This window comes from Brachionichthys hirsutus, chromosome 20 (assembly GCF_040956055.1).
Source record: "Brachionichthys hirsutus isolate HB-005 chromosome 20, CSIRO-AGI_Bhir_v1, whole genome shotgun sequence".
In the NCBI taxonomy this organism is placed as follows: domain Eukaryota; kingdom Metazoa; phylum Chordata; class Actinopteri; order Lophiiformes; family Brachionichthyidae; genus Brachionichthys; species Brachionichthys hirsutus.
Genome location: NC_090916.1, coordinates 3,410,003 through 3,433,189, shown reverse-complemented (window position 1 = coordinate 3,433,189; position 23,187 = coordinate 3,410,003). Strand labels below are relative to the sequence as shown.

General features: G+C 44.0%; 3 protein-coding genes across 3 annotated transcripts; 2 read left to right on the top strand and 1 right to left on the bottom strand.

Moving 5' to 3' along the window:
* Positions 1-410: 410 nt before the first annotated feature.
* ccnc (cyclin C) lies at positions 411-5,706 on the top strand. Its single transcript, XM_068753746.1, has 12 exons — positions 411-442; positions 1,602-1,708; positions 1,938-2,022; positions 2,723-2,792; positions 2,997-3,048; positions 3,154-3,209; positions 4,077-4,112; positions 4,194-4,285; positions 4,375-4,442; positions 4,589-4,668; positions 5,442-5,560; positions 5,652-5,706. The coding sequence occupies exons 1-12, from the start codon at positions 411-413 to the stop codon at positions 5,704-5,706; spliced, it is 852 nt and encodes a 283-aa protein (XP_068609847.1).
* Positions 5,707-8,079: 2,373 nt separating this feature from the next.
* faxca (failed axon connections homolog, metaxin like GST domain containing a) lies at positions 8,080-12,697 on the top strand. The gene is made up of 6 exons (XM_068753919.1): positions 8,080-8,345; positions 9,956-10,091; positions 10,260-10,456; positions 11,321-11,538; positions 11,879-11,995; positions 12,393-12,697. Exons 1-6 carry the CDS (start codon positions 8,080-8,082, stop codon positions 12,695-12,697), a joined length of 1,239 nt encoding a protein of 412 aa, XP_068610020.1.
* A 7,165-nt stretch (positions 12,698-19,862) lies between these two features.
* pou3f2a (POU class 3 homeobox 2a) lies at positions 19,863-21,257 on the bottom strand. The gene has a single exon (XM_068753652.1). It carries the CDS (start codon positions 21,255-21,257, stop codon positions 19,863-19,865), a length of 1,395 nt encoding a protein of 464 aa, XP_068609753.1.
* Between the last annotated feature and the right edge of the window lie 1,930 nt (positions 21,258-23,187).

Below are 23,187 nucleotides of genomic sequence, written 5' to 3'. Positions count from 1 at the left end.
CATCACAATTCTTTAGTTACATAAACGCATTTATTTCATTTTATTCGATTGTGTACTTGTTGTCACACATGCAGTCGTACATTTATTTATAATAATAAAGTTATCTTTGTTGCTTGCTTGCAGCACCCGCGTCTGACAACCCGTAAACCCACCCGAACACGTTTTCATCCATCAACTAAAAATCGAACAGAAAAAAAATCCATAATTATGTATGTAAAATGAGTAGGTCGTTCTTTTTTAGTTTCGAAGCGGAACTATTTTCTGAAGCTCCGTTGTCTCTACGCCTTCCCCGGAAGACTTTTGATGTTACTCCAGCATCTTCACAGGATTACTTTTCCCGTGCTGTGCAGTTCTTTAAAACGAGGAGATACGCATTTAAGGGCGCCTTTCTCTAGCTCAGCTGCTGCGGCATGGCGGGGAACTTTTGGCAAAGTTCTCACTAGTAAGTTTTTAATAAAATTGTCTTAATTTTCTGATTTAGGTCTGTGCTGCGAGGCCTAGCTGGCTCTTATGGCGAAGCTAACGCCTTCTCTTTAATTGTTTCTGCGGTATAAAACAGCTTGCAAATTGAAATAAAGCTTTAAGTAAAACGATTTGAAGATCATTTCTGATATTTAACTTAATCTTATTTACTTTCGTCTGCGGTTTTCACGCAGTAACATAGATTACAAAGAGTGATTTAAATGCCAGGTTGCCTGCTAGCTTGTTTGACAGCTGTTGAGTGTGGATTCCTAACTTGTTTTTATTTACTGCTTTTATTGTTGAGTGTGGATTCCTAACTTGTTTTTATTTACTGCTTTTATTGTTGAGTGTGGATTCCTAACTTGTTTTTATTTACTGCTTTTATTGTTGAGTGTGGATTCCTAACTTGTTTTTATTTACTGCTTTTATTGTTGAGTGTGGATTCCTAACTTGTTTTTATTTACTGCTTTTATTGTTGAGTGTGGATTCCTAACTTGTATTTATTTACTGCTTTTATTGTTGAGTGTGGATTCCTAACTTGTATTTATTTACTGCTTTTATTGTTGAGTGTGGATTCCTAACTTGTATTTATTTACTGCTTTTATTGTTGAGTGTGGATTCCTAACTTGTATTTATTTACTGCTTTTATTGTTGAGTGTGGATTCCTAACTTGTATTTATTTACTGCTTTTATTGTTGAGTGTGGATTCCTAACTTGTATTTATTTACTGCTTTTATTGTTGAGTGTGGATTCCTAACTTGTATTTATTTACTGCTTTTATTGTTGAGTGTGGATTCCTAACTTGTTTTTATTTACTGCTTTTATTGTTGAGTGTGGATTCCTAACTTGTATTTATTTACTGCTTTTATTGTTGAGTGTGGATTCCTAACTTGTTTTTATTTACTGCTTTTATTGTTGAGTGTGGATTCCTAACTTGTATTTATTTACTGCTTTTATTGTTGAGTGTGGATTCCTAACTTGTTTTTATTTACTGCTTTTATTGTTGAGTGTGGATTCTTAACTTGTTTTTATTTACTGCTTTTATTGTTGAGTGTGGATTCCTAACTTGTATTTATTTACTGCTTTTATTGTTGAGTGTGGATTCCTAACTTGTATTTATTTACTGCTCTTATTGTCAGTCTGCAGTGGGTTCTGGACAAGCAGGACCTGATGAAGGAGCGCCAGAAGGATCTGAAATTCATTTCAGAAGAGGAATACTGGAAACTGCAGATTTTCTTTGCCAATGGTAATTGTTACATTTGTGTAAGATCGTTTTATAGCCGAAGCTTCTTTTCTACTGTTTGTTTAGCTTTGAACACATGCTACCGACAGACTCCAGCTGTCAAATACAGCATAAATAATATTGCAGTTGCCTTTTTGAAACTCTTTGTGCCTGCTCTTATTATTCGTGGTTGAAAATAAATAGACATTATTTTTGCTTGATGTCATTTAATGTTTCACTCTGTGTCCTGCAGTGATCCAGGCTTTGGGGGAACACTTGAAGCTGCGGCAGCAGGTCATTGCTACGGCAACTGTCTACTTCAAACGCTTCTATGCCAGGTAAAGAAGACGTACCTGCGTAAAATACAGGATAGATCTATACTGGTACTTGTGGTGCTGTTTGGCGTTTTGTCACCCCAACTGGAGCGACTAAATATATTCATAGTCCTATTTTTTTTTTATTCCTCATAAAAATATTATTTAAATTTATGCTCAACTTGAAGAATCCCAGTTCATCGAGTGGTTTTTCAGTCGTGATTTGACAAATGGCGGGCAGCTTGAGATGTGACCGTTTTAATAAAACAAGTACTTGTTCAATAATAATTATGTTTGGCGCATGCTCTATTTCCTCAGTACTTCTAAAGTAACTTATAAAAAGCAATTAAAATGTATGTTTGTTAAAAAGTCTAGGAAGAACTGAGCGAATGCACGTCTTTCCTCTTTCTGTTATCGTTTTGCAGGACAGACGATGACATGATATTTCTGTGAGGAGAGAATAAATCATCTCACGCATTTTGTTGTAGGTTCAATATTATAAATAAACACAAATCAATTACTAGCTGGTGTGAAATACAACGATAGCATGTGCCACTGCTGTGTGAGTGATCTTATATTATTTTTTAGAATGAGGTCAAATAATAAAACTTGGAAGGTCACCACAGACTCAATGGTGGTGTTTGGGGAAAATTGCTGTGTTCCAAAGGGACGGGAAGAGAACTGAGCATGCAAAGCTGGAGAATCTGTCTTGTCTCATTTGCAGATATTCCCTGAAAAGTATAGATCCAGTTCTCATGGCTCCCACCTGCGTGTTCTTGGCTTCAAAAGTTGAGGTACAGAAACAAGGCAATAGTTTCACACCAGCACGTCTTCATTATTTCCCTCAGGTTTCTCTTTTACCTCTTTTCTTGTATTAAGAGTGGTCGTGGTTTCCTTGTGCTTTTACACGAGGTTGTAAACTGTAGGCTATGGACACAGGGCGGGCCATTTGCTCTGTTGTGTCTGTTTGATTTGAGCTGCAGCATTTGTCCTTTCAGGAGTTCGGAGTTGTGTCAAATACTCGGCTGATTTCTGCAGCCACGTCTGTTTGTAAGTCTCAAACACTGATCAACACATTTCCCAAAATTCAAATCCTACAAAAATGCCTATTTTATTGTGCCGTGCGGGTGATAGGATGTTGTTGTTTTTTTCCAGTGAAAACCAGGTTTTCCTATGCCTTTCCGAAGGAGTTCCCTTACAGGATGAATCATGTAAGTATAATGTCTGCGTAACACCAGAATCATTAAAGCTGTGTTGTGACTCAAATAAAGTGACAGAATTCTGCAATTCAGCTCACTCCTACAGCCAAAATCAACTATTGCATATCATTGTTCCTTCTTCTTCTGGAAAGTTATTTATGCACAGTGTCGCCACATCTGTGTCTCCCAGTACGTGAGATTCCACCACTAATGTTCACAGTCCTCGGTTAGAAAATGTTGTTGCTATGGGAGACCACTTTGACCTGTGGAACTCATGCATGCGCAGCTCCACACATTTCTCACTCGGGTGCCGATTGATGCCCGATGTTGGTATTTTATTTATCCGGCATCTCCACCGAGTTGCCACAGCGTCGGTGGAGTTGTTCTGGAACTTTCCCCGTCCAGAAAGCTCTGTAAGCTTTTATTTATAGACGGCCACCGCGGAGCAATAAAAGGAGGGGTGGGTCACACCTTAGAGAACGAGTTAGCAGGCTGCTGCAACTACTGACGGTCACGCACAGGTCGGGCACAATGTGGTAATAATAGCAGCTGTAGTGTCTGTCTGGAATGTAGTTTAATATGGTCGTACTTCATGATCATAATTTAATTATTTATCTCTTATTGTAAACTGCAATTAAAAGAGTTAAAAGAAATTAAAAAAAATAACTAAGTATTTTAGGAGTGGGTGAAGAGTTTTAAGTTTGAAACACCAATATGTGACGTTCTTTAAAATACACAACCTATAAATACACGATAAACTACCCAAATAAATGTTCCAGTTGATGTTGATCTTCCGCCTTTGTGATTGGTGGGTTTCGTTGCATATTAAGGCGTGTTGGTGGCTGAACAGCTGTGAATATAGGTTTGATTTCTTTCCAGATATTAGAGTGTGAGTTCTACCTTCTGGAGTTAATGGTGAGTGGAGCGATCTTTGTGTAATTGTTACTATACTCGAGACTTTTTGTTGTTGTGTTGCTGACGTATTTCCCTGCTCAGGACTGCTGCCTGATCGTGTACCATCCCTACAGACCGCTTCTGCAGTACGTGCAGGATATGGGACAGGAGGACATGCTGCTGCCTCTGGCCTGGTACGGTACATTCTGGAGAAGTGACCAATATTACATTCACGGCATGCTAGCTTTAGCAGTTGGGCTAACTCGGTGTCTGTTCATTCCAGGCGAATAGTGAACGACACGTACAGGACGGATCTGTGTCTGCTCTACCCTCCCTTCATGATCGCCTTGGGTAAGATTTCTCCCCTTTCATTTCTCGTCACTGCTTCTGTAATGAATTTAGTGACTTCACATTAGATTTATTGAATGTGTTGCTGACGTTTTAGGCATCTTGTTCAGCTATTGAATGTAACACAATCAGCTCTCTTCCTCTCGCAGCCTGTCTGCATGTTGCCTGCGTGGTGCAGCAGAAAGACGCCAGGCAGTGGTTTGCAGAACTTTCCGTTGATATGGACAAAGTAAGAACAGCTTCCTTTAAAAAATAAATATATATATATATATATAGAATAAATCCATAGTTTTAAATGTTTTTCGGTTGAAAAATCTGAACCAAAGCTTGAAACATGTCTGCATTCACCTCGTAACAATTTATCCTTCATATTTTAAAGTATTTTGAAATAAAAACGTCAGTATTGTCACACAGTCTGTGTAAGAACATAGAGGCAAATGACAAATGCTTGACCCAGCTGACGCCAGCACACTGAACAGACCCCATGTGCATTCTTACCCCCGCCGGAAATAACAAACATCCATTCTGAAAAGGACGAGAGAGAGTGAATCGAGTGAAGTTAAAACACGAGTCGTCAGATTTCTGATGTTTTGGATTCAAACATCTGCCGGCGACGCTCAGCATGCAGCTCAAATGTTTGTTTCTTTTCTTCTTGTGCGTTCACAAGAAGCACTTTGTCTGGATGTGTTGCTGCCCGCAAGCAGCATCAAGCCTGAAGCTCAGATAAAAGCTATTCCAAAAGTCACAGATGGTGAATGCAGGCGGTCGGTGGTTTTTCTGATGGGCCTGCATATTTATCCTTAAATTGTTGTTCTTAACTTTTTGAATTTTGTGTCTCACTGAGGTTTTTTTTGTTTTTGTTTGTTGTATGGATCACAAATAGCCTTAATCGCGTATGCCCCAAAATAAAAATGGATGGGAAATGAAAGTTAACTTGAGATTTTGTGGAGACCCAAAATATTTTATTTAAATTAATTTCGGTTTCCTTCCTTCTCTGCAAAGATCCTGGAGATCATCCGCGTCATCCTGAAGCTTTACGACCAGTGGAAGAACTTTGACGACAGAAAGGAGATCGCTGCTGTCCTGAACAAGATGCCTAAACCCAAACCTCCGCCTAACAGGTAAAGCTCAAACGTATTACGCGTTGAAAAACCTAAACTCATCTCATTGAGCTGCGTGGAATTCACCACGTCTTGTGTGTGTTATCGACAGCGAGGGTGACCAGAGCTCCAACGGAAACCAAAGCAACTCCTACAGCCAGTCTTAGCATCGGTATTTCCAGAATGAAGGATGCACAACCTTCGTGGTGTCGGACGGAAATTATTTCAGTCAACCAAGATGTCCTCCTTTTCGACTGACACCCCACCCCAAGAAAAACAATCCTCACTTTTCCCATATCTGATCATAATGAATTCAACGGACTGACGACAGCAGTTTGTGCGTCTCGATGAGACAATTTTTTTTAAAGACTTGAAAGGAACTTAAACTGAGGAACATTTAGCTGGGAGAGTTTAATGTGGGCGAAAGCGATGGGAGGACAGGTGTGATGGTTCAGTAGAAACCCATTTAAATGTCATTGCAACGATCCTGACATCCTTGAACAGCCCAGAGGAGCGAGTCCTTTCACGTGCACATGCACGTGCACCGTGGGATTCGAGAAAACTTGATCACGAGTACTGTGTGTGTTTGGACAGGCAGTGTGGGCTTTCTTTCCTCAGGGACTTTAGTAGTCTTTCATGTAAAATCTTTTGATCCTGTGCTGATCGAGAGGAAATCTGATTGGATATCAACTCTGTGTAACTGTGATGTGATTGGATGCCCTGTGTGATAATCAGGTTTCTTGATATTGTAGAAGAAATTTCAGTTCAAGTGATTATGTTTTGAATCATTCCTGCTCCTCTTCTGTAAATGATTGTTATTCTATTAGTTTGTAATATATTATTAACCAGACTCAAATGGATTTCATTAGCAGGTTTTGTTTAATAGTTTTTACTCATTTTACAGTGATCATGGCTTCACTTGCTCGGCTTTAGTTGATTTTTTTTATTTTATTTAGATTTTTTTTGGAGAGTTATTTTTAATTTGTAAAGATTGTTGTTGTTTTTGGATATGCATTGTTTTTAAATGTTTCTGCTATCAAATCACTGATTGTGGCGATATGTGTGCGTATGTCTGTAGATGTGTTTAACTTTGTGATGTGTTCTAGTGGAGGTTGTGTGTCTGTGCTCTAAACAAGGTGCTTGAAAGCCTCACCAAAGAAAAGCTGCTGGTTACACAGTAAGCCTTTCAGTAAAGCACGCTTTCCTATTGAGGCCAATGGAAGAAAACAAAAGTTTAAGGGGTGTTTTCTGCTGCGTTGACAGGTGCAACTATAGATTTCTTTCTCAGTCGCTCCCTGTCCACTTCGTTGTCTGTGATTTGGAGTAGCATTAAAGGGTTACCTTACTTTCGCTTGGTAATTGGAAGCGAGAGAAGCCTCTGAGGCGGACAGGATGCAGCCTTGTTCTGCTTCGCCTCCTGGCATTTTCCTCGCCTTTAGCGAGCGCCATCTGTTAACATGGCAATTACATAAATGGGTATGTGAAGCAGTAGCGCCCACCGAAATATTTCTTCAAGCCCTGGTTATGTGTTCCAAAGTAATGCGATTTATCCCCCCCGTCATGTTTAAAGATCATATGTGGTTAAATAAAAATATGTGGTGTGCAAACCTTAGTGTTTGACTGCTTTTATCCAAGCTGGGTAATGTGTGATGCATGTTACAAAAGCCATTATACTTCAAAGTCAATGCCACTTCAGTGCAGTAACCGAAGGACCCCTAGTGGCGGACCCTGAGTGGAAATCTTACACTGGTTTTTTCCATAGAAACATATTTTCAATCTGCTAAATCCTGAAAGTTACACACTTTTTCAGATTTTCTGTGTTTTTCTATTGTATGAGGAAACATTTACTTTAATGTAGATAAATTACACACAGCTGCCTCAAGGAGCTATGCCAGTCTCCTTCAGTGGGTCACCGGAAGAGGAACTGCAGGCTGCAGCTTCTCCTTCAAAATAATACGTGAGTTAAAATTTTATTTCCCAAGGAAGGAATCCTAATTAGTTTAAATATACAGTCAGATAGTGGGAAAAGCTGGTGGACCTTAAAGAAGACGTGGCTCATTATTACAGACCACAGGAGGATGAATAATGTTTCATCAGCTGTGCGGCTGTTAATAGATCACATCTAATTTCTTAGCTCCCTATCAAGGCCCTGGAGCTGCGCTGGTTAGCTCTGAGAGGGGAGTGGGACACTATCCCACAAGATGTGGTTGTAATAAATGCAAACTATATGATGTATATTTTGTTTCGTTTGTTATGCATTCTTTTAACTCTGGTACAGTATTTCTTATACCTGCTTTTTTTGCAAAGCATATACTCTTATTTTGAAAGAAAGCCGGAAGCTTCCTTGTTTACTGGCGGGACTTGACAGCGGCAGGAGGTTCGGCTGCTGCCTGCGAGCTCCCAGCGGGCTGCGGAGGATGCCTACCCCGCTGCGGGGACGACCTCCGCGCGGGATCCCCGTGTCCGTTCGGATGCCCCCCCCCCGTCTGCACCCATGAAGCCCCCGCCGACGAGGCGGAAAGTGGCCGGACACAGAGGGCATGTACTGGCGCGTCGGGCTCGCCTGGACGCGGTGGCCTGTGGTTGATCTGGGCCGGAACCAGAACCAGAGCGTCTCCTCTGGCCTGCTGGGCTCGGACGAGCTGCTCTCGTTTTATGGCTCCATCGTTGCCTTCCCGCTGCGGGACCACGGCGGGATGATGTCCGCGCTGGGCTCGGACTCGTGGTGGCGGAAAACGCTCTATTTGACCGGGGGCGCGCTGCTCGCCGCCGCTGCTTATTTGCTGCACGAACTGCTGGCCATCAGGTACCGACAACACACACTGTGCTGGACGGGTCGGTACCAGCCCTGATCCGGTCCCCGATCACACCATTTGTTATGTTGTAGCCCCGCAGGTTGGGGCGGGGTAAGCGTGGAAAATAAAGAATCGTGAGTGGGTGTGTTGTGATGTAACGGAGCCCCCCCCCCCCCCCCCCCCCCAGTAGGACGAGACAGGACAGGCCGTGCTACTTGACATCTTTGAGTCACTTCCATGTGTCCTTAAGGACACAGAGACATGATGTCCTCTCCTGGACGCTTGCTTTATTTTGACCCCCCCCCCCCCCCCCCCCCTCCCTTCCTGCAGGTTGGAGGCCTTTACAGCTGCAGTGTTTATTTTGATGCCCTCCATCCTGGTTGTTTTGCTCTTTTTTTTATTCTCCAGCATGAATATCTTTGTTCGGCGTGACGTTGATGATCTCCACCAATCAGAGTTCTAGGAGGCTTTGTTGCTGTCCGTGCTTGTTTGTTTATTTGGTTGTGAGATATCTTTAAAAAAAAAAAAAAAATTATCAATGGAAAATGGTGAAAGTTTGTTTTCTGGTTCTGGATCGATTTGTCCACAGATGTATATTTGAAGGGAGGCAAAGCATCCACTGAACCGCAGTGCAAACACACGGTGACACATAACACGACTGATAATTTAGATGTAGTCGTGCAGCGCTCATCCTCTCTCCACACGCAGGTGTCACGCCGCCAGTCCGTCGTGCGTTTGTGTGTCGCGGATCAGAACCATTGCGGCCCTTTAATAAAGCGCGTCTCCGCCGCGAGGCTCTCGTTTCAGCACCCCAGAGCGCGGACAGCTCCCTCTGACTCCCTCTGAATGTCACAGTGAAGGCCATCGGGCTTTCAGGCATACCACGCAGCTCCTGTTGTCTATTCCGAGATGAGAGATTGTCAGGTCATATTTCTGACTTCAAAGTAAAGAGTAGGATTTGCCCTGGTTTCTAAACGGAACTGGCCGTGTGTTTCTAAACTGTTTAATTACACGCAGTTCCTTTTTTTTAAAATGTACTTGTTTCCACACATGGGGAAAAAGTCTTGTGATTTATATTTACTACATCCGGGTTTAAAATAAAAAAATATTAAAAAGTCAAGGGTTTCGATGGGTGGCACGGTGGTGCAGCGGGTTGCGCCGTTGCCTTGCGGCAAAAAGGTACCGGGTTCGAATCCTATCTGTACAGATTTTGTATGTTCTCTCCGGTTCTTCCCACCTTCAGAATTTCACATTTCCCATAAGTGTAAGAGTGTATGCGCGTGAATGGGCTGCATGTCTTTCGTGTGGCCCCACGATGAGCTGGCGCCTCATCCAGGGTGTACCCTACCTCTCGCCCGTACTCAGCTGGGAGAGGCTCCAGCAGACACTTCACCCGCAAGGCGGATAAAGCGGCTGAAGACGAGATGATTATGATCATCTCATCTTCAAGAAAATGGATGGACGGATGAAGAATTTAGATTTCCTGAGATTTTATTTTTGACGCACACAACATGCTTGAACAAAACACAGTTTCCCGCAGCTGTAAAGCCACGCAGTGGCAAAATGGACTTAGATTTACCTTGCACATCCACATTTTTCTCAAACTCCCTTCTCCATACAGAAAGGAGGAAGAGCTGGACTCGAAAGACGCCGTCATACTTCACCAGTTCTCCAGGCCCAAAACCGGCGCCCCGTCCCTGTCGCCTTTCTGCCTTAAGTTGGAGACCTACCTCCGTATGGTTGACCTGCCCTACCAGGTAGAGCTGTGCACTTAAGGGTGTGCGTGTTATAATCCCATTTTTTTGTGACTAAATCCTTTTGTTCATTATTGTCTCTTCTGCCAATCAGAATTATGATTGAAGCGTTCTTTCCTGATTCAATTCTGGTTGAATACTTTTAATCCTGCGTCCCTCTCACCTCGCAAGAACTACTTCGATGGGACGCTCTCCCCCCAGGGAAAGATGCCGTGGATCGAATACAACCAGGAGCAGGTGTGCGGAGCAGAATTCATCATCGACTTCCTGGAGGAGAGGCTGGGCGTGAGCCTCAACAAAAGCCTGACGGCACAGGAGCGGGCCGTGTCTCGTGCCGTCACCAAGATGGTGGAGGAACATTTCTACTGGTGAGCGACCAGATCCGTCCATAGAAAAGGGATGGTGGAAAGAAATCATGACCGCCATTAACACATTAATATTAGAAGCAGCAAAGTGGGGGGGGGAGGGGGGTTGCATGGTATTGTTGTTTGTGCTAGCTTGCTGACAATAATAAATAATAAATGTTTTTTTCCCATAGTTGCACGAGCGTGTTGCAGTATAATCAATGCAGTGGAATATTCTAAGCAATAATAATAAGCAACAACCTCAAAGTAATCTGTGTACATTTAATTGTCATTTTTTTCCCCAGTAACTCATTAACAATAAAATTGTATATATTTAGATCCACCACAGCATTGAACTAGAAAGACAATCAGAGGTTGCAGACCCTCGTCTCCAAAAGACTATTGGATCTTGTGAGACAGTAAACGGGGCTTCCGGATCAGAGGGGCCAAACCTGCTCTAGCTTGCTGCTCCGGAACGTACTACAAGACATCTTCTGGACTCTTTTTCCCATCATGCCACTCGTGTCCCTCCCTCTTAAAGTGGCAGTTTACAGCAGAGGCACAATTCCAGATGTAAAAATAATTCTAGAATCTGGATCCAGATCCGGATCAACGCCATTCACGGGGAGGACCGAGCCACTGACAGAACCTTGCTTGTGTAAAAAATTCAAGTCGATTGGGTTACTAGTTTTTGAGTTATGCGCTCGGACAGACAAACGTACAAATGCACCCAATTGCAATACCCTCGCCTCCTCTTCGGCGAAGGTAATAAGTCAGTTTAAAACATGTCAATAAAAAGATGTCTGATATTCCGTCTCCTCTCAGCGCTTGTAATATTCATGTTATATCAGTTCCATGTTTCTGCATCTTTGTCCGCTTGCGTTGCAGGACCATAGCTTACTGTCAGTGGGTGGACAACCTGGAGGAGACCCAGAAGATGCTGTCGGTGAGCGGACCGCTGAGCGACCTGCTCAAGTGGATCCTGAGTCACCTGACCGGCGGGATCGTCAAGAGGGAGATGTACGGCCACGGGATCGGCCGCTTCTCCAAGGAGGAGGTTTACGCCCTGATGGAGAAAGACATGCGCACGCTGGCCACTCTGCTCGGTGGGTCTGATCAGTGATCAAACATTTCTAAAAAGAAAAGTTCTGGTGGATTAATTGGGAAAGTGGAATTGTGTCAATTCACCCAAATGGCCGAGTCATTTTAATTTGAACCATTGATGAACCAGTGGCTCACGAATCAAAGGATCAAACACTGACCTCCTGTGGTGGATACGTGAAAGCATCCAAGTGTGTGATGAAGGCACGCTGAACATAGATATAGTTGTTGGTCTATTTAGTGTCAAAATCCAGTTTAATTTAAAGAATATGTTTGTCTTATCCTGAAGAATTGCAGGATTTTTATTTGACTTTTTTTTGTTTTTTTTCCTGTGTGCTGTCTCAGGCGATAAGAAGTATCTGATGGGCTCCACGCTGTCCACCGTGGACGCCACAGTGTTCAGCCACCTAGCTCCTGCTATGTGGACGCTACCGGGAACTCGGCCAGAGCAGCTTATCAAGGGTGAGTTCGCTGAAAGACACGTTTGTCTGGCTGTAAACACTTGCAAGGAGGACAAAGCGTTACGTTCATCCAAAGATCAATTTGGAAAAAAGAGCGGCAGGAAGCCTCTGCGTTGTCCTCGGCACCAGAACTTATCAGCAGCAACGGATCAGAGACATTTCTATGTTGTAAAAAAATTTGAATTATTTTGCTAAAAGTCAAACAGACAGACAGAAAAACGGCTGCAAAAACAAAACCTCCTTGGCGGAGGTAACAACCAGGTAAATTTGAAAGGTGAAGATGTTTGGTATTCTCTGCAGAATGATAAATTAATTGGTTTCCATTGCGATGCTAGTCGTGTTTTATTCATATACACACCCGTATTTTTACTCTCCCATCCCTCCCTTCTCCCTTCCAGGTGAGCTCATCAACCTGGCGATGTACTGCGAGCGCATTCGCCGGCGCTTCTGGCCCGAGTGGTTCGTGGATCTGGAGGATTTCTGCTACGACGACACGACAGAGAGCGGCGACTCCGCCTGCAAACTCCCGGATCTGGGCCTCTACTCCCGCTCGGGTACCTCCCAGGAAAAAACCCCGACACCTCCCTCACACGCGCACGCCCCGCGTGACCTCCCATCGCCCGACAGCGACCCTACAGGCCACTCTCTCTATGACTCTGACATGGACACAGAGTGCTCTGAAATAGACCAGCTGAAGTGTTGACAAAAAACACGTACGGTACACAACTAGTACACACTAACACACAGACAGACGCCGCAGGAGGGAGCTCCTTCCACCTGTACTCATTGTCCCCTGCCTCCTTGAACGCAAGATAACCGGGGAGTGTCAGCGGTGGAGTGGAGGACACAGAGGTTTAACTTGCACACTGCAGTGGAGGAAAAGGCCACCAGCAGAGGAGGAGCAGAGTAGAAATAAGGAGGTGCAGAAAGGTTGCAGTGGAGGGAATCAGAAAAGAGCGGTTGGAAACCAGGAGTAAATGACGCTGCTGCTGAGAAACTCCTCCACATGGTCCATCAGCAGTCACAAAGCAGCCCTGCCGTAACCATGGCAACTATGTGCGTGTGTGTCAGCCCGATCCTCCCCCCCCCCACCCACTCTTGTTATCCCTCGTAGCAACTCTCTCACCACCCGGCCTTGTGCGTGTTTTGACTGACAAAATCCTTCACGCCTGTAGTGATGTCACACGGACGCGGGATCAATGCGAATGAATAGGAGTCGGTGTAAATACAGAAACGGATCTGAACTGATTCTATAGATAGAATATTTCATTATATAGAAACATATACGAGTATAAATGCGAACGATAGCCTTGAAATATAGTCGTCCTTGTCGTCTGGTGTAAATACTGCAGGTGTTTCTCCCTCTTTGATGGACACAATGAACAAAACGTGTCTCAGTCGCTGCCGTGATCCCGCCCACTGTCGGAACCGGGATGTTACAACGACGCCTGCTGTGCATGCTCAAATCATTCGGGAAGATTTCATTGAAAATAGTCGACGGCAATCTTACGAAAGCACTTCAAAATGATTTTGTTTTTCATGTTAAAAACTGAGTTTACCAAAGGAAAATAACCTTCCCGAGCTTTCAGCCGTAACACGACAGCATGTCGCTGAGGCTGGCAGCCTTTTTTGTCCCATAGACATTTTATATTCAATCATAGAGCGAGTCAAGTAGTCATGTAGAAATAGATGAAACAGATCTATCATCAGACACTAAGTGCATGGATAGCGAGTAATATTGGACATCTCCCTTCACGCCACACATCATCTATTCATTTATTTAATATTCTTTTGTCTGCAGCTTTGGCCAAATCAGCCACGCTGAGATGAAGCAGGAGCAGTTCCGTTCAGCAGAATCCTCCATGATTCAAAATGTAAAAAAAAAAAAGTTAGGAAAAGCAATAAAAGTCTGCTGAACTTTAAAGTTAGGTCAGACTAGCTGCGGTATGAGATGGCGAGACACAGGCTTTTACATTTGCCTCTCAGCTGATGCGCGTGCCAACATGCTGCGTGCGGAGGCTGCTCACAGGAACAGAAGCAGCGCGCCGGTTGTACGCTGTGGATGAGTCGACGTTTCACGTCTGCAACTTTCCTCCTTAACACACAAGTCATGATTTCAATATTGTTCAGTCAGGGTGGTAAAATGTGGTGTTTGATAGTGATGGTGAGGATGTTGCACGGGAGCTGCTTCTTCCCCTTTGAGCGTCATATTTAAGATGATTTTTCTTGTCAGGAATAGAGGGGAATATTCATTGGGTGTTTAGTTCAAAGTGTGCTCTCGACAGGAGGTTTAGCATCGCTACTACAATATGTATGACTGCATATGTTGATAGAGTGGCAAGGTTAGATGTTGCAACAAGCTAGATGCTAAATATCTGTGCTCATCACTGTAAAAGGAACCAATTTTACAAAACATATCCACCAATTCAAACCATTACACTAAAAACAAAATTCATTGGAGCTATACTCAAATATTATCTACTGATTAATATGCAAATCTTTCCTTTGATTAATCAGTTAATTGTTTTGGCCGATAAAATGCCTTCTCAGTTTGCCAGAGATGAAGTCGGCTTTGTTCAATCAGCATTTAAAACAAAATAAAACATGAAAATATTTCAAACACAACCAAAAAAAAAACCCATACAATAAAAAAAAAAAAAATGGAATTCTGTATTTTAGCTGGAAAAACAGTCTAAATTATTGATTGATTGTAATTCTCCCACAAACAATCATTTTGGCAAGTAAACATTCTGGCTGTTTTATAATGAGCTGAAAATGCGTAGCAGAAATCTGACGTGGATTCAGTAGCAGTTATGCCAGACGCCTCGCTGTGACTGGAGTCGTTTACTGAAGTAAGACTAAGATGATGGAGGTTTTGTTAAAGAACATGATGATGATGATGATGATGTAATGGGAGCAGACTCTTTCCCTCTGTGACTTAAAGGCATCCTAGTTTAACCGTTGTCTGTCACTGAGTCCAGAAGGGCTTCGAAATGCAAATGAAACGACAGCCTTTATATTTGTGAGCTGCGGTTTCATTTCAAGCCGCTGCTGCTGTCTGAAAGTGAAACTCTTCTTTCTGTGTCTCTCACCACGATCCAGATTCAGCCTTAAACCGACTCCGAGGCGCGTTTACTTTAACTGAGTGCCAGCATGTCAGTTGTCTTATGTCGTCGATCTTTGTTGATGCTTGAATTTACATCACGAATTCTTGTTTCGCACATTTTTTAATTTCTTTTTAATTTTCTTATGTACTCAGGTTTATTTTATTTTATGCGAGTTCCTATCAAATCGATTGATTCATGTTTAAGTGCAAAACCGTAGACTCTCTTGACATCTGTCCATGCAGGGAACCCCCCCCCCCCCCCCCCCCCCCATCATCGCTGTATTTGCATGCATGTTCATCTCTGTCATTTTATAAATGTTAAAATTCATGTCATTTTATCAACGCTGTCGTCTTTTGAAGTCGCACCTTTTGCAAACTACAATGATAGAAATTGATCAGGAGACCTCCAATCTGGACGGTGATGTCATCTTCCTGCCCAAACTCACCTTTTCCACATCCTTCCATATCAGTGTCCTTCGTCATCCTGTCCTTCTGTCTCTCAGCAGTTCAAAAGGTCGGGGGCAGGAGTTTGAGTCCCCTCCCATCGAGACCCCTGCGTGTCCCACTGTGGAAGCCATATTGCATTGTCTCGTGGTGTTTGTGTGTGCCTGTACTAAAACATGGAATCGTATAGAAATGTAAATAAGAGACATGAAGAAGAAATGACAATGTTAACAGGATCAACTCTGAGAGAAAATGCTCTGTAACAAATAAATAAAGATTCTGAAGGATGTTTCTTCTGTATGACGTTGGATTTCTCTTGATATTTCATTAAACATTTCTGTGGCATTTTCTCCTTTTGTTCTTATTGATCGCCACGTTTAACACTGAGACGAGCGTGGAAAGTCAAATCTACTCACGATAAAGGATAAACAGATTCAATGTCGCACCCTTCTGCAACAGCTGCTGCTGCGATATCAGTTTTTAAGAAGTCAATAGACCTGTCATCGTAATCCTTCTGCTTCTGCGTTTGCCACCTCAAGTCAACCCAACAGCTTTTGTCCTGGAGCTGGTGAACAGGAGAGAGAAAAACAAGGGATTAAAGGGGAGAAGTTGTGAACAGATGAGTGATGATTTTGCCCGAGGCGTCTCTGCAGCCATTGCGCTGAGACCCTGGGATGTTCTGTCGACACTGAGATAGAGGAGACGATGCAGAGCTGAAAATAACACCGCCGTACGAAGCCTCTGGTGAGTCAGGGATGGCGCACTGTCGGAGGCGGCAGCTGTGTGTGTGTGTGTGTGTGTGGCTAACGGCCTAACACGTGGACGTGTGCGTGATGTGTGATTTGGGATGTTGTGTTCAGGGGATCGTGTGTATGTGTGTGTTTAAAAATATGAATAATGCAGGGCATGCCTGTGCGAGTGAGAGGGCCAGGAGGAGGGCAGATGGGAGCCTGCTGAGTGGACAGAATCCATGCAGGCAACCGGGTCCCCCAGAGAGAGGGGTTTAGATCCGGTCAAACACACACACACACACACACACACACACCGACACACACACACGCACACACACACACACACACACACACACATACAAACATACACACACATTCTACACTTTTTTTCTTGGTTTTTGGACCCCAGATTGCAAATACAGGCTCATATTTCAAAATAAAAGCCTGGATTGTACATGTTTAGTTGAGTAAAATGACAGGAACATAAATCACAGCCTGTCATTGGCTACTTTATTTATATTTCTTTACAAATGGACCAGAAAAGATCAAAAGCAGAAATTGGAATTTTTACGCAAACTTATTCAGACACAACCTCTCATTCTCAGATTTAGAAAACATTATCTAATGTCATGTGTCTATTTAGGTTGGATTATTGGGAGATGTTTATCCTTCTCTCTTATACTAGATGGATTTTCATGAAACTTAGCCAGAGGGTTGGAGGTACTGTGTGAGAGGAACGTGAGGAGGAGGAGTGGATCAAGCTAAGCTAAAGGAACCTATAGGTTCGTTTAAAATCACTTTCTTTAACATAATGAGACATTTTAGTATTTTACACATAACAGATTTTGTTTAAACTTCGGATGAGTATTCGGTTTACAGCAATATAATCCATGAAATTTTAGGGTGAACTAAAGAGTGTTTGGAAAGAAAATTTGGTTTTACATTTTTTTATCATGACAAAATTGTTATTTTAGACTACTTTTGTCAGTTGCATGTAAACTATTAGGAAACAACAGACATAATAAAACATTTGTGCTGCCAATGTCAATTATTAGACCTATCAAGTGGTGAAATCAGACTTAAAAGCAGGGATACCTTTTCTGTAGAAGCAAATCACTGTGAGGCTAAAACAACTAAAAAAAAACAAACGGAGAGCATAAGTCGGCATTGTCCTAATATGAAGTTATAATAAGAACATTCTCACATTAAAATCAGCGTCGAGCCAGCGCTGGCTCTCTAACGGCCACTAGGTGGAAGCAGCAGACTGTTTCTGGTTCGATGAGAAACAAATTAATCCAGTTTTGAAGAATCTGAAAAACCTGAACAGGTAAAATCTCCTCCAATGAATGAGTCAAACATGAAAACAAGAGTCTGCGGATGATTTTCATCTCGACACAATGTTTCAGTGTGACGTAAAATACGTCTGAAACCATTCAGATCATTTCCTCTAACCTATAAACCTTTATTATTATTTTACTATATGTATAAAAAAAAGGCAACAAACCAGAAGATCCTGATCCACTCTACCAAAAAAAGAAAAACCAGTCTGCTTAATAATGCATCACCAGTCCTCCACTGTATCTATGCAATTTGTGTAGCCACTATCTTCAGACAGGCCTCCAGTTATTCGTTAATTGTTTGATCATTTAAATTGCTTCTCTATCATGACTGTCAATTTCATTTCCAACCTGATGAAAATATTAATTACCACTGTTGTGTATTTTAATTGACCGGCTGCTTGAGCATATCTCTCTGCACAGAACGGTATCAGCGCAGATCAGCGGTGGTGAACACTTCACCGACACATGCTGAAGGACAGGACCGAGACGGGTTGATAAAAATCCATAATTAAATTACAACAAGAAACAAACAGCAGCTCTGCTGTCGCGACTTTTTATGAAGCTAAAAATAAAAAAACGTGCACAGACTGCAGTTATATGTAGAAAACAAATACGTTTTAATGACAAAAAAGCATATAGAAATTGTGCAATCGTTGATTTCTTTTCATTTCGCTTGATCACAGATTTCAGGTCAATGCTATTTTGTTTTGGTTTTGTTTATATATATTTTTTACCCCCCCACCCCCCCTCCTCCCTCGACCTCCAAAACTCAAATTCAGCTGAAGGATATCATGTGACATAGTCAGTAATAAAATAAAAAAAAAATATTAGGCCTTATTCAAATTAAGGGGGACTTATGATGCAGACGAATACATCATAAAATCAGGAAAAGTATATGGTTGGTTTATCAGAATTAGCTCAAATAAAGATATATGGCAAGTATATTGAATAGACCATTAAGTAAAAAAAAAAAGAATGTACTATGACATAGTTAAACTATATGCCTATACATTCAGGAAGTTTTTGAAAAGCAATGAAATATGCTGAGACTCTGTTAAAATCTCCTTCACATCCCTCAGTTGGATTTGAGTTTCTGAATGTCGTTATTTTCTGCAGAGAATGAATCTGGTGGATTTCCCCTCAATAACCTTCAACCATCCGATCAGGATATAAATCACAGGATTTCAGTGGCACAAGAACACGTGTCTGTGTTTGTGCTTTGGCACAGACTGACAGAGACAACGGAACAAACATATAAACGAACGAAGCCTTACAAAAAAAACAAAAAATAAACGAGTCGAGCTACATCCCACAAATAGTCTTCTGAGTCAGCCACAGCGGCCAGAGCTGGTTCAAGGATATATTCATCCGTTTTCTCTTTCTCTTCTTGGGAAAGGAAGGCAAGATGGGCTGGACTGCTCTGAGTTCTCAGCCAGACAGTCTCGGTCGTTCTTTTCACAGCATTTTGGAAAAGTACACAAATAACAACTATAGCAAAAGCACACTGTAAACAGGCGCACCATGCCTGCGCAAAAGAAAAGCATGAATCAATACTCGTTCTTTATGCCGCGATGATGATGATGATGATGATTACTATTATTATTATTAATATTATTATTATCATAGCTGTCATTTAATAACTAAATTGTGAAAAACAAGGGAAATAATTTAAGATTTCAATACATTGTGGATGCAGGTGTACAAATAATAAACCAAATTGCATAATAATAATAATAATAATAATAATAAAGCACGTGACTGTTATTGGCTTTGCTTTTTGCAGGTGTCTGCCATTTCAGCTCTCTTGCCCCCGTTGCTTTTGTTATGATGGAAAGATGGCGTTTATTTACCCGCACACGCAGACTGCGCCTCACCATCGGGCACGCCGCGGACGCGTCGCGTCCACATCGCGCTCCTCGTCGACGCATTACACAATGACATTTTCGAGCCTCGGTAAAAAGGTGTAGAAAAGCGTTTTGCACCAACGTCGCTTATTTTGGTTTGCACACGCACGCACACACACATACACACACACCCTCCATTCAGCGCTCTATGCGTAATTTCAGTGATTGCGCGCCACTGTTCATCCCCACCTTGAGCGTCCGACAGGCGAACGTTTAATCTGTCTGAGGTCCAGCTTCAAGCGGTCAGGACAGACAGTCAGACAAATAAGGAGGCTTTGTTCCTCCTGCGGGGGTCCGTGTGTTCCTCAGATGAAAGGACCGGGGGTGGTGGGGGGGGGGGGGGTCACTGCACAGGAGTTTGTCCTCCGTGGTGAGGAGGGCTGTCCCCGTACATGTCCTCTCCTCCTGGCATCTGTCCCCCAGCGGGTGTCATCCTCTTCTCCTTCTGCCTCCTGTTACAGAACCAAACCCGCACCACCTCCTTCTCCAGCTGCAGGCTGTCCGCCAGGGAGTTGATCTCCGCTCCTCCCGGTTTGGGACATTTGAGAAAATGGCTCTCCAGAGCCCCCTTAACGCCCACCTCAATGGAGGTCCTCTTTTTCCTTTTCCTTCCCTGCGCCGCGATCTTATCCAGGCTGGTGGGGCTCCCCGACGTGGAGTCCGCCTCCTCCAGCCACTTGTTCAGGAGGGGCTTGAGTTTACACATGTTCTTGAAGCTGAGCTGGAGCGCCTCGAACCTACAAATGGTGGTCTGCGAAAAGACGTTTCCGTACAGCGTGCCGAGAGCCAGCCCCACGTCCGCCTGCGTAAAGCCCAGCTTGATGCGCCGCTGCTTGAACTGCTTGGCGAACTGCTCCAACTCATCCGAGGTCGGCGTGTCCTCGTCCGACTGGTCCTGGTGGCCCCCGTGGCCCCCGTGCTGCTGCTGGTGGTGTGAGAGGGACTGCTGGTGCGCTCCGGGGCCGCTGCCGTGCTCGCTGAGGTGCGGGCTGTGGCTGTGGTGGTCCTCGTCCCGGAGGGGGTGATGGTGCATCCCGCCCTGCTCTCCCCCCGGCATGAGCCCGAAGCCGGACTGGGAGTACACAAGGCTCTGGCCCTCAGACGCCGCCATGCCCGGGATGTGCGTGGCGGCCGTGCTGGTGCGCCATGCTCTGGTGTCGTGATGCGCCTGCTGGTGCGCGAGGTGAGGGTGTCGCTGTTGCTGCTGCTGCTGCTGCAGACTGCTGGAGTTCTGCAGCTCCTCTCGCTCACTGTCGCGCAGGACGGGCTTCACGTCCTGCTCTCCGAGGGGACTCGATGGCCACGGCGCTCCGCCGTCACCGTGAGACAGCGCTGTGATCCACTGGTGCGCGTGGCTGAGCGGATGTCCCCCGCCCGGTAACGCGCTGTAGTCGTTCTGGAGCAGGGTGTGCGCGTCCCTGTACGCGGCCGCCTGCTGCATGCTCCCGGACTCCGAGTGCGGCGGCGGCGCGCTGCCGGGGGTCGCGAGGACGCTGTAGTGGTTGGACGTCGCGGTCGCCATCACTATCGGAGCCGGAGTGATAGCTGGAGTTAAAAGGAGGCTCCCTTTGACAGGAACTCTTTTGCGCCACGGGGCAGCTCGGCGTCTCTCTCCAGCATCTCCCGGGCGCTGTGCCAAGGGGACGCAGAGGCGCGCACCTGTGGTCCGCCTCGCTCCGCTCTTTATTGGCCAACAACGGTTGACAGATGTGGTTACCCCTGACAGCACCCCGCTCATTGGTCACGGGAGATTGTGCAGAAACCCCAATCACTCGACCCAACAATATACGAGCGCCCCCGCCGCATGCTAGAGTACAAAGTGGAGGGGGAATCGGGATGCGGATAGTACACGGAAGACCTGTATGAAAGCTGTATTAAAAAAAAACACATGTTGTTGACTTTAAAGTACTTTATTTACAATTATTTGAGTCATTAAGTCACATTTAGATGTTTCATTCATTACACCGTGCGTAAAAGCTGCCTAAACACAAACTGTGGGTGTTAATTGATTCATAGTCTCTATATATTTATTGATTTTTTTTCCCCTCATTCATACTTAGTGGTCATTCATTGAAACATTTGTCATGTTTTTTTGCGCTGTGAAACAGTAAGCAGAAACTTCCAGCTGCCCCTCTGCCCTCAGGACGCGGTCCAGAGAGAGGGGCCTGCGTGCTTCCAAACCCTTTGCTCCGTTGCCATGGAGAACACGGTGAATGGAACAACGCCCACGTCACAGCTGCAATTCGCTCCTTCTTTTCGTTCCGTTCCAAAGGGCTCATTGGGGCCGCGCACTCGGTCGCTGGGACAAATGATGGGGGGGGGGCAGCTCAGGGCCAAAGAGAAGAGGCTGCGAGAAAGGATCCTTCAGCCCACCGTGCGCCCTGCCACTAAACGCTGAGATGTGAGCGCCCCCAAAACGACCTACAAAATCACCTTGAGGAAAATTAAAACCTGATCTTAAGTAACACTGCCTGAAGTATTTAATGTCACTAATTATTCGCTGGTATTTCAGTCAAGCACTTTGAATGCATGATGCGTACATGCAGTACACCGCATGGTACTTTTACTGTATAAGGATCCAAGCCCTTCATCCATGAATGCCTTTATTAGGAAACTTGTAAACATACCATTTAGGTATATGTGGGCGGTTAGCTTTAAATTAATCCGGTTATACTGAAATCAAAATGATTCATTTTGCAGAACTGCTCTGAAACCCTTCTATATCTCCTTGGGGGGGGGGGGGGTCCCTGGACCTACTTTGATATAGTGGTATTTAGGAGATGATATTTTATTGGCTAAAAAGTGGGACACTGGCTATAAAACATAACACTATCAAGGAATCAAGGAACCTCGAAGGACAAAAAAAAAAATCCCCGTTTCACCTTCAAACTGAGGCGCCATGCAGGCAGCCTCACGGGCACCAATAAATAGTTGTTTATTTCCCTGCTAATTTAAAATCACATCTATACCTAATAAACACAAAAAGGAAATTTCACCTTGTATCATTAATTCTAGGCCACAGTGCAATGAAATCCCACACAAGAACCATTAAGCTAATTGATAAACGCTTTGACTCCAATCAAGCCAAGGCTGCAACATGAATTGATACGCATTGAATTATGGCGATCGAACGAACACCGGCTAATGATTAGGATATAATTCTCAGAATTACCAAATGTGTCGCCGGGGGGGCCTCTGGCTAGTCGTGTGTTGAGACGGCCAGAACGTGTTACTTTAACAGACTGATATGCAAACTACTGGCTGCCCAATTACAGAACCTAATAATGCATAAACGATGCGAGTCCTGTTCTTACATGACGAAGAGGTCGTTGTTAATTCAGTGGAAGGGCTGGATGTGCTGTCGACGCACATGCTGCGGATCCACACGCATATTGTCTGGGTTTCTGTGTCCTCGCTCTATATTCAAGAGTTGGAGTTAACGATGGAGAATCTGAGCATCAAATTAACAGTAATTATATGGCCCCAGTGCTGTAAAGATTCAATTTCTTCGCAACTCTAATGGGTCTAAGTGTCCCCGTGTGATATGAGATATCTAGGATTGAAACACTCACACAGACTGAGCAAACAAACAATGGCGCACAAATTGTAAACACCTATGGGCATCTTTGGGTATTTATTTGAGGGGTAGTTTTTTTCATTTGGTGTAG

What these genes read in the sequence shown, in the direction of transcription:
- ccnc (XM_068753746.1), top strand. Translation starts at nt 411, where the DNA reads ATGGCGGGGAACTTTTGGCAAAGTTCTCACTA. An exon ending in TCTTGGCTTCAAAAGTTGAG is followed by an intron (nt 2,793 to 2,996) that starts GTACAGAAACAA and finishes TTGTCCTTTCAG; the next exon opens with GAGTTCGGAGTTGTGTCAAA. An exon ending in ATGCTGCTGCCTCTGGCCTG is followed by an intron (nt 4,286 to 4,374) that starts GTACGGTACATT and finishes TGTTCATTCCAG; the next exon opens with GCGAATAGTGAACGACACGT.
- pou3f2a (XM_068753652.1), bottom strand. Translation starts at nt 21,257, where the DNA reads ATGAGCGGGGTGCTGTCAGGGGTAACCACATCTGTCAACCGTTGTTGG.
- faxca (XM_068753919.1), top strand. Translation starts at nt 8,080, where the DNA reads ATGTACTGGCGCGTCGGGCTCGCCTGGACGCGGTGGCCTGTGGTTGAT. An exon ending in CACGAACTGCTGGCCATCAG is followed by an intron (nt 8,346 to 9,955) that starts GTACCGACAACA and finishes TTCTCCATACAG; the next exon opens with AAAGGAGGAAGAGCTGGACT. An exon ending in CACGCTGGCCACTCTGCTCG is followed by an intron (nt 11,539 to 11,878) that starts GTGGGTCTGATC and finishes GTGCTGTCTCAG; the next exon opens with GCGATAAGAAGTATCTGATG.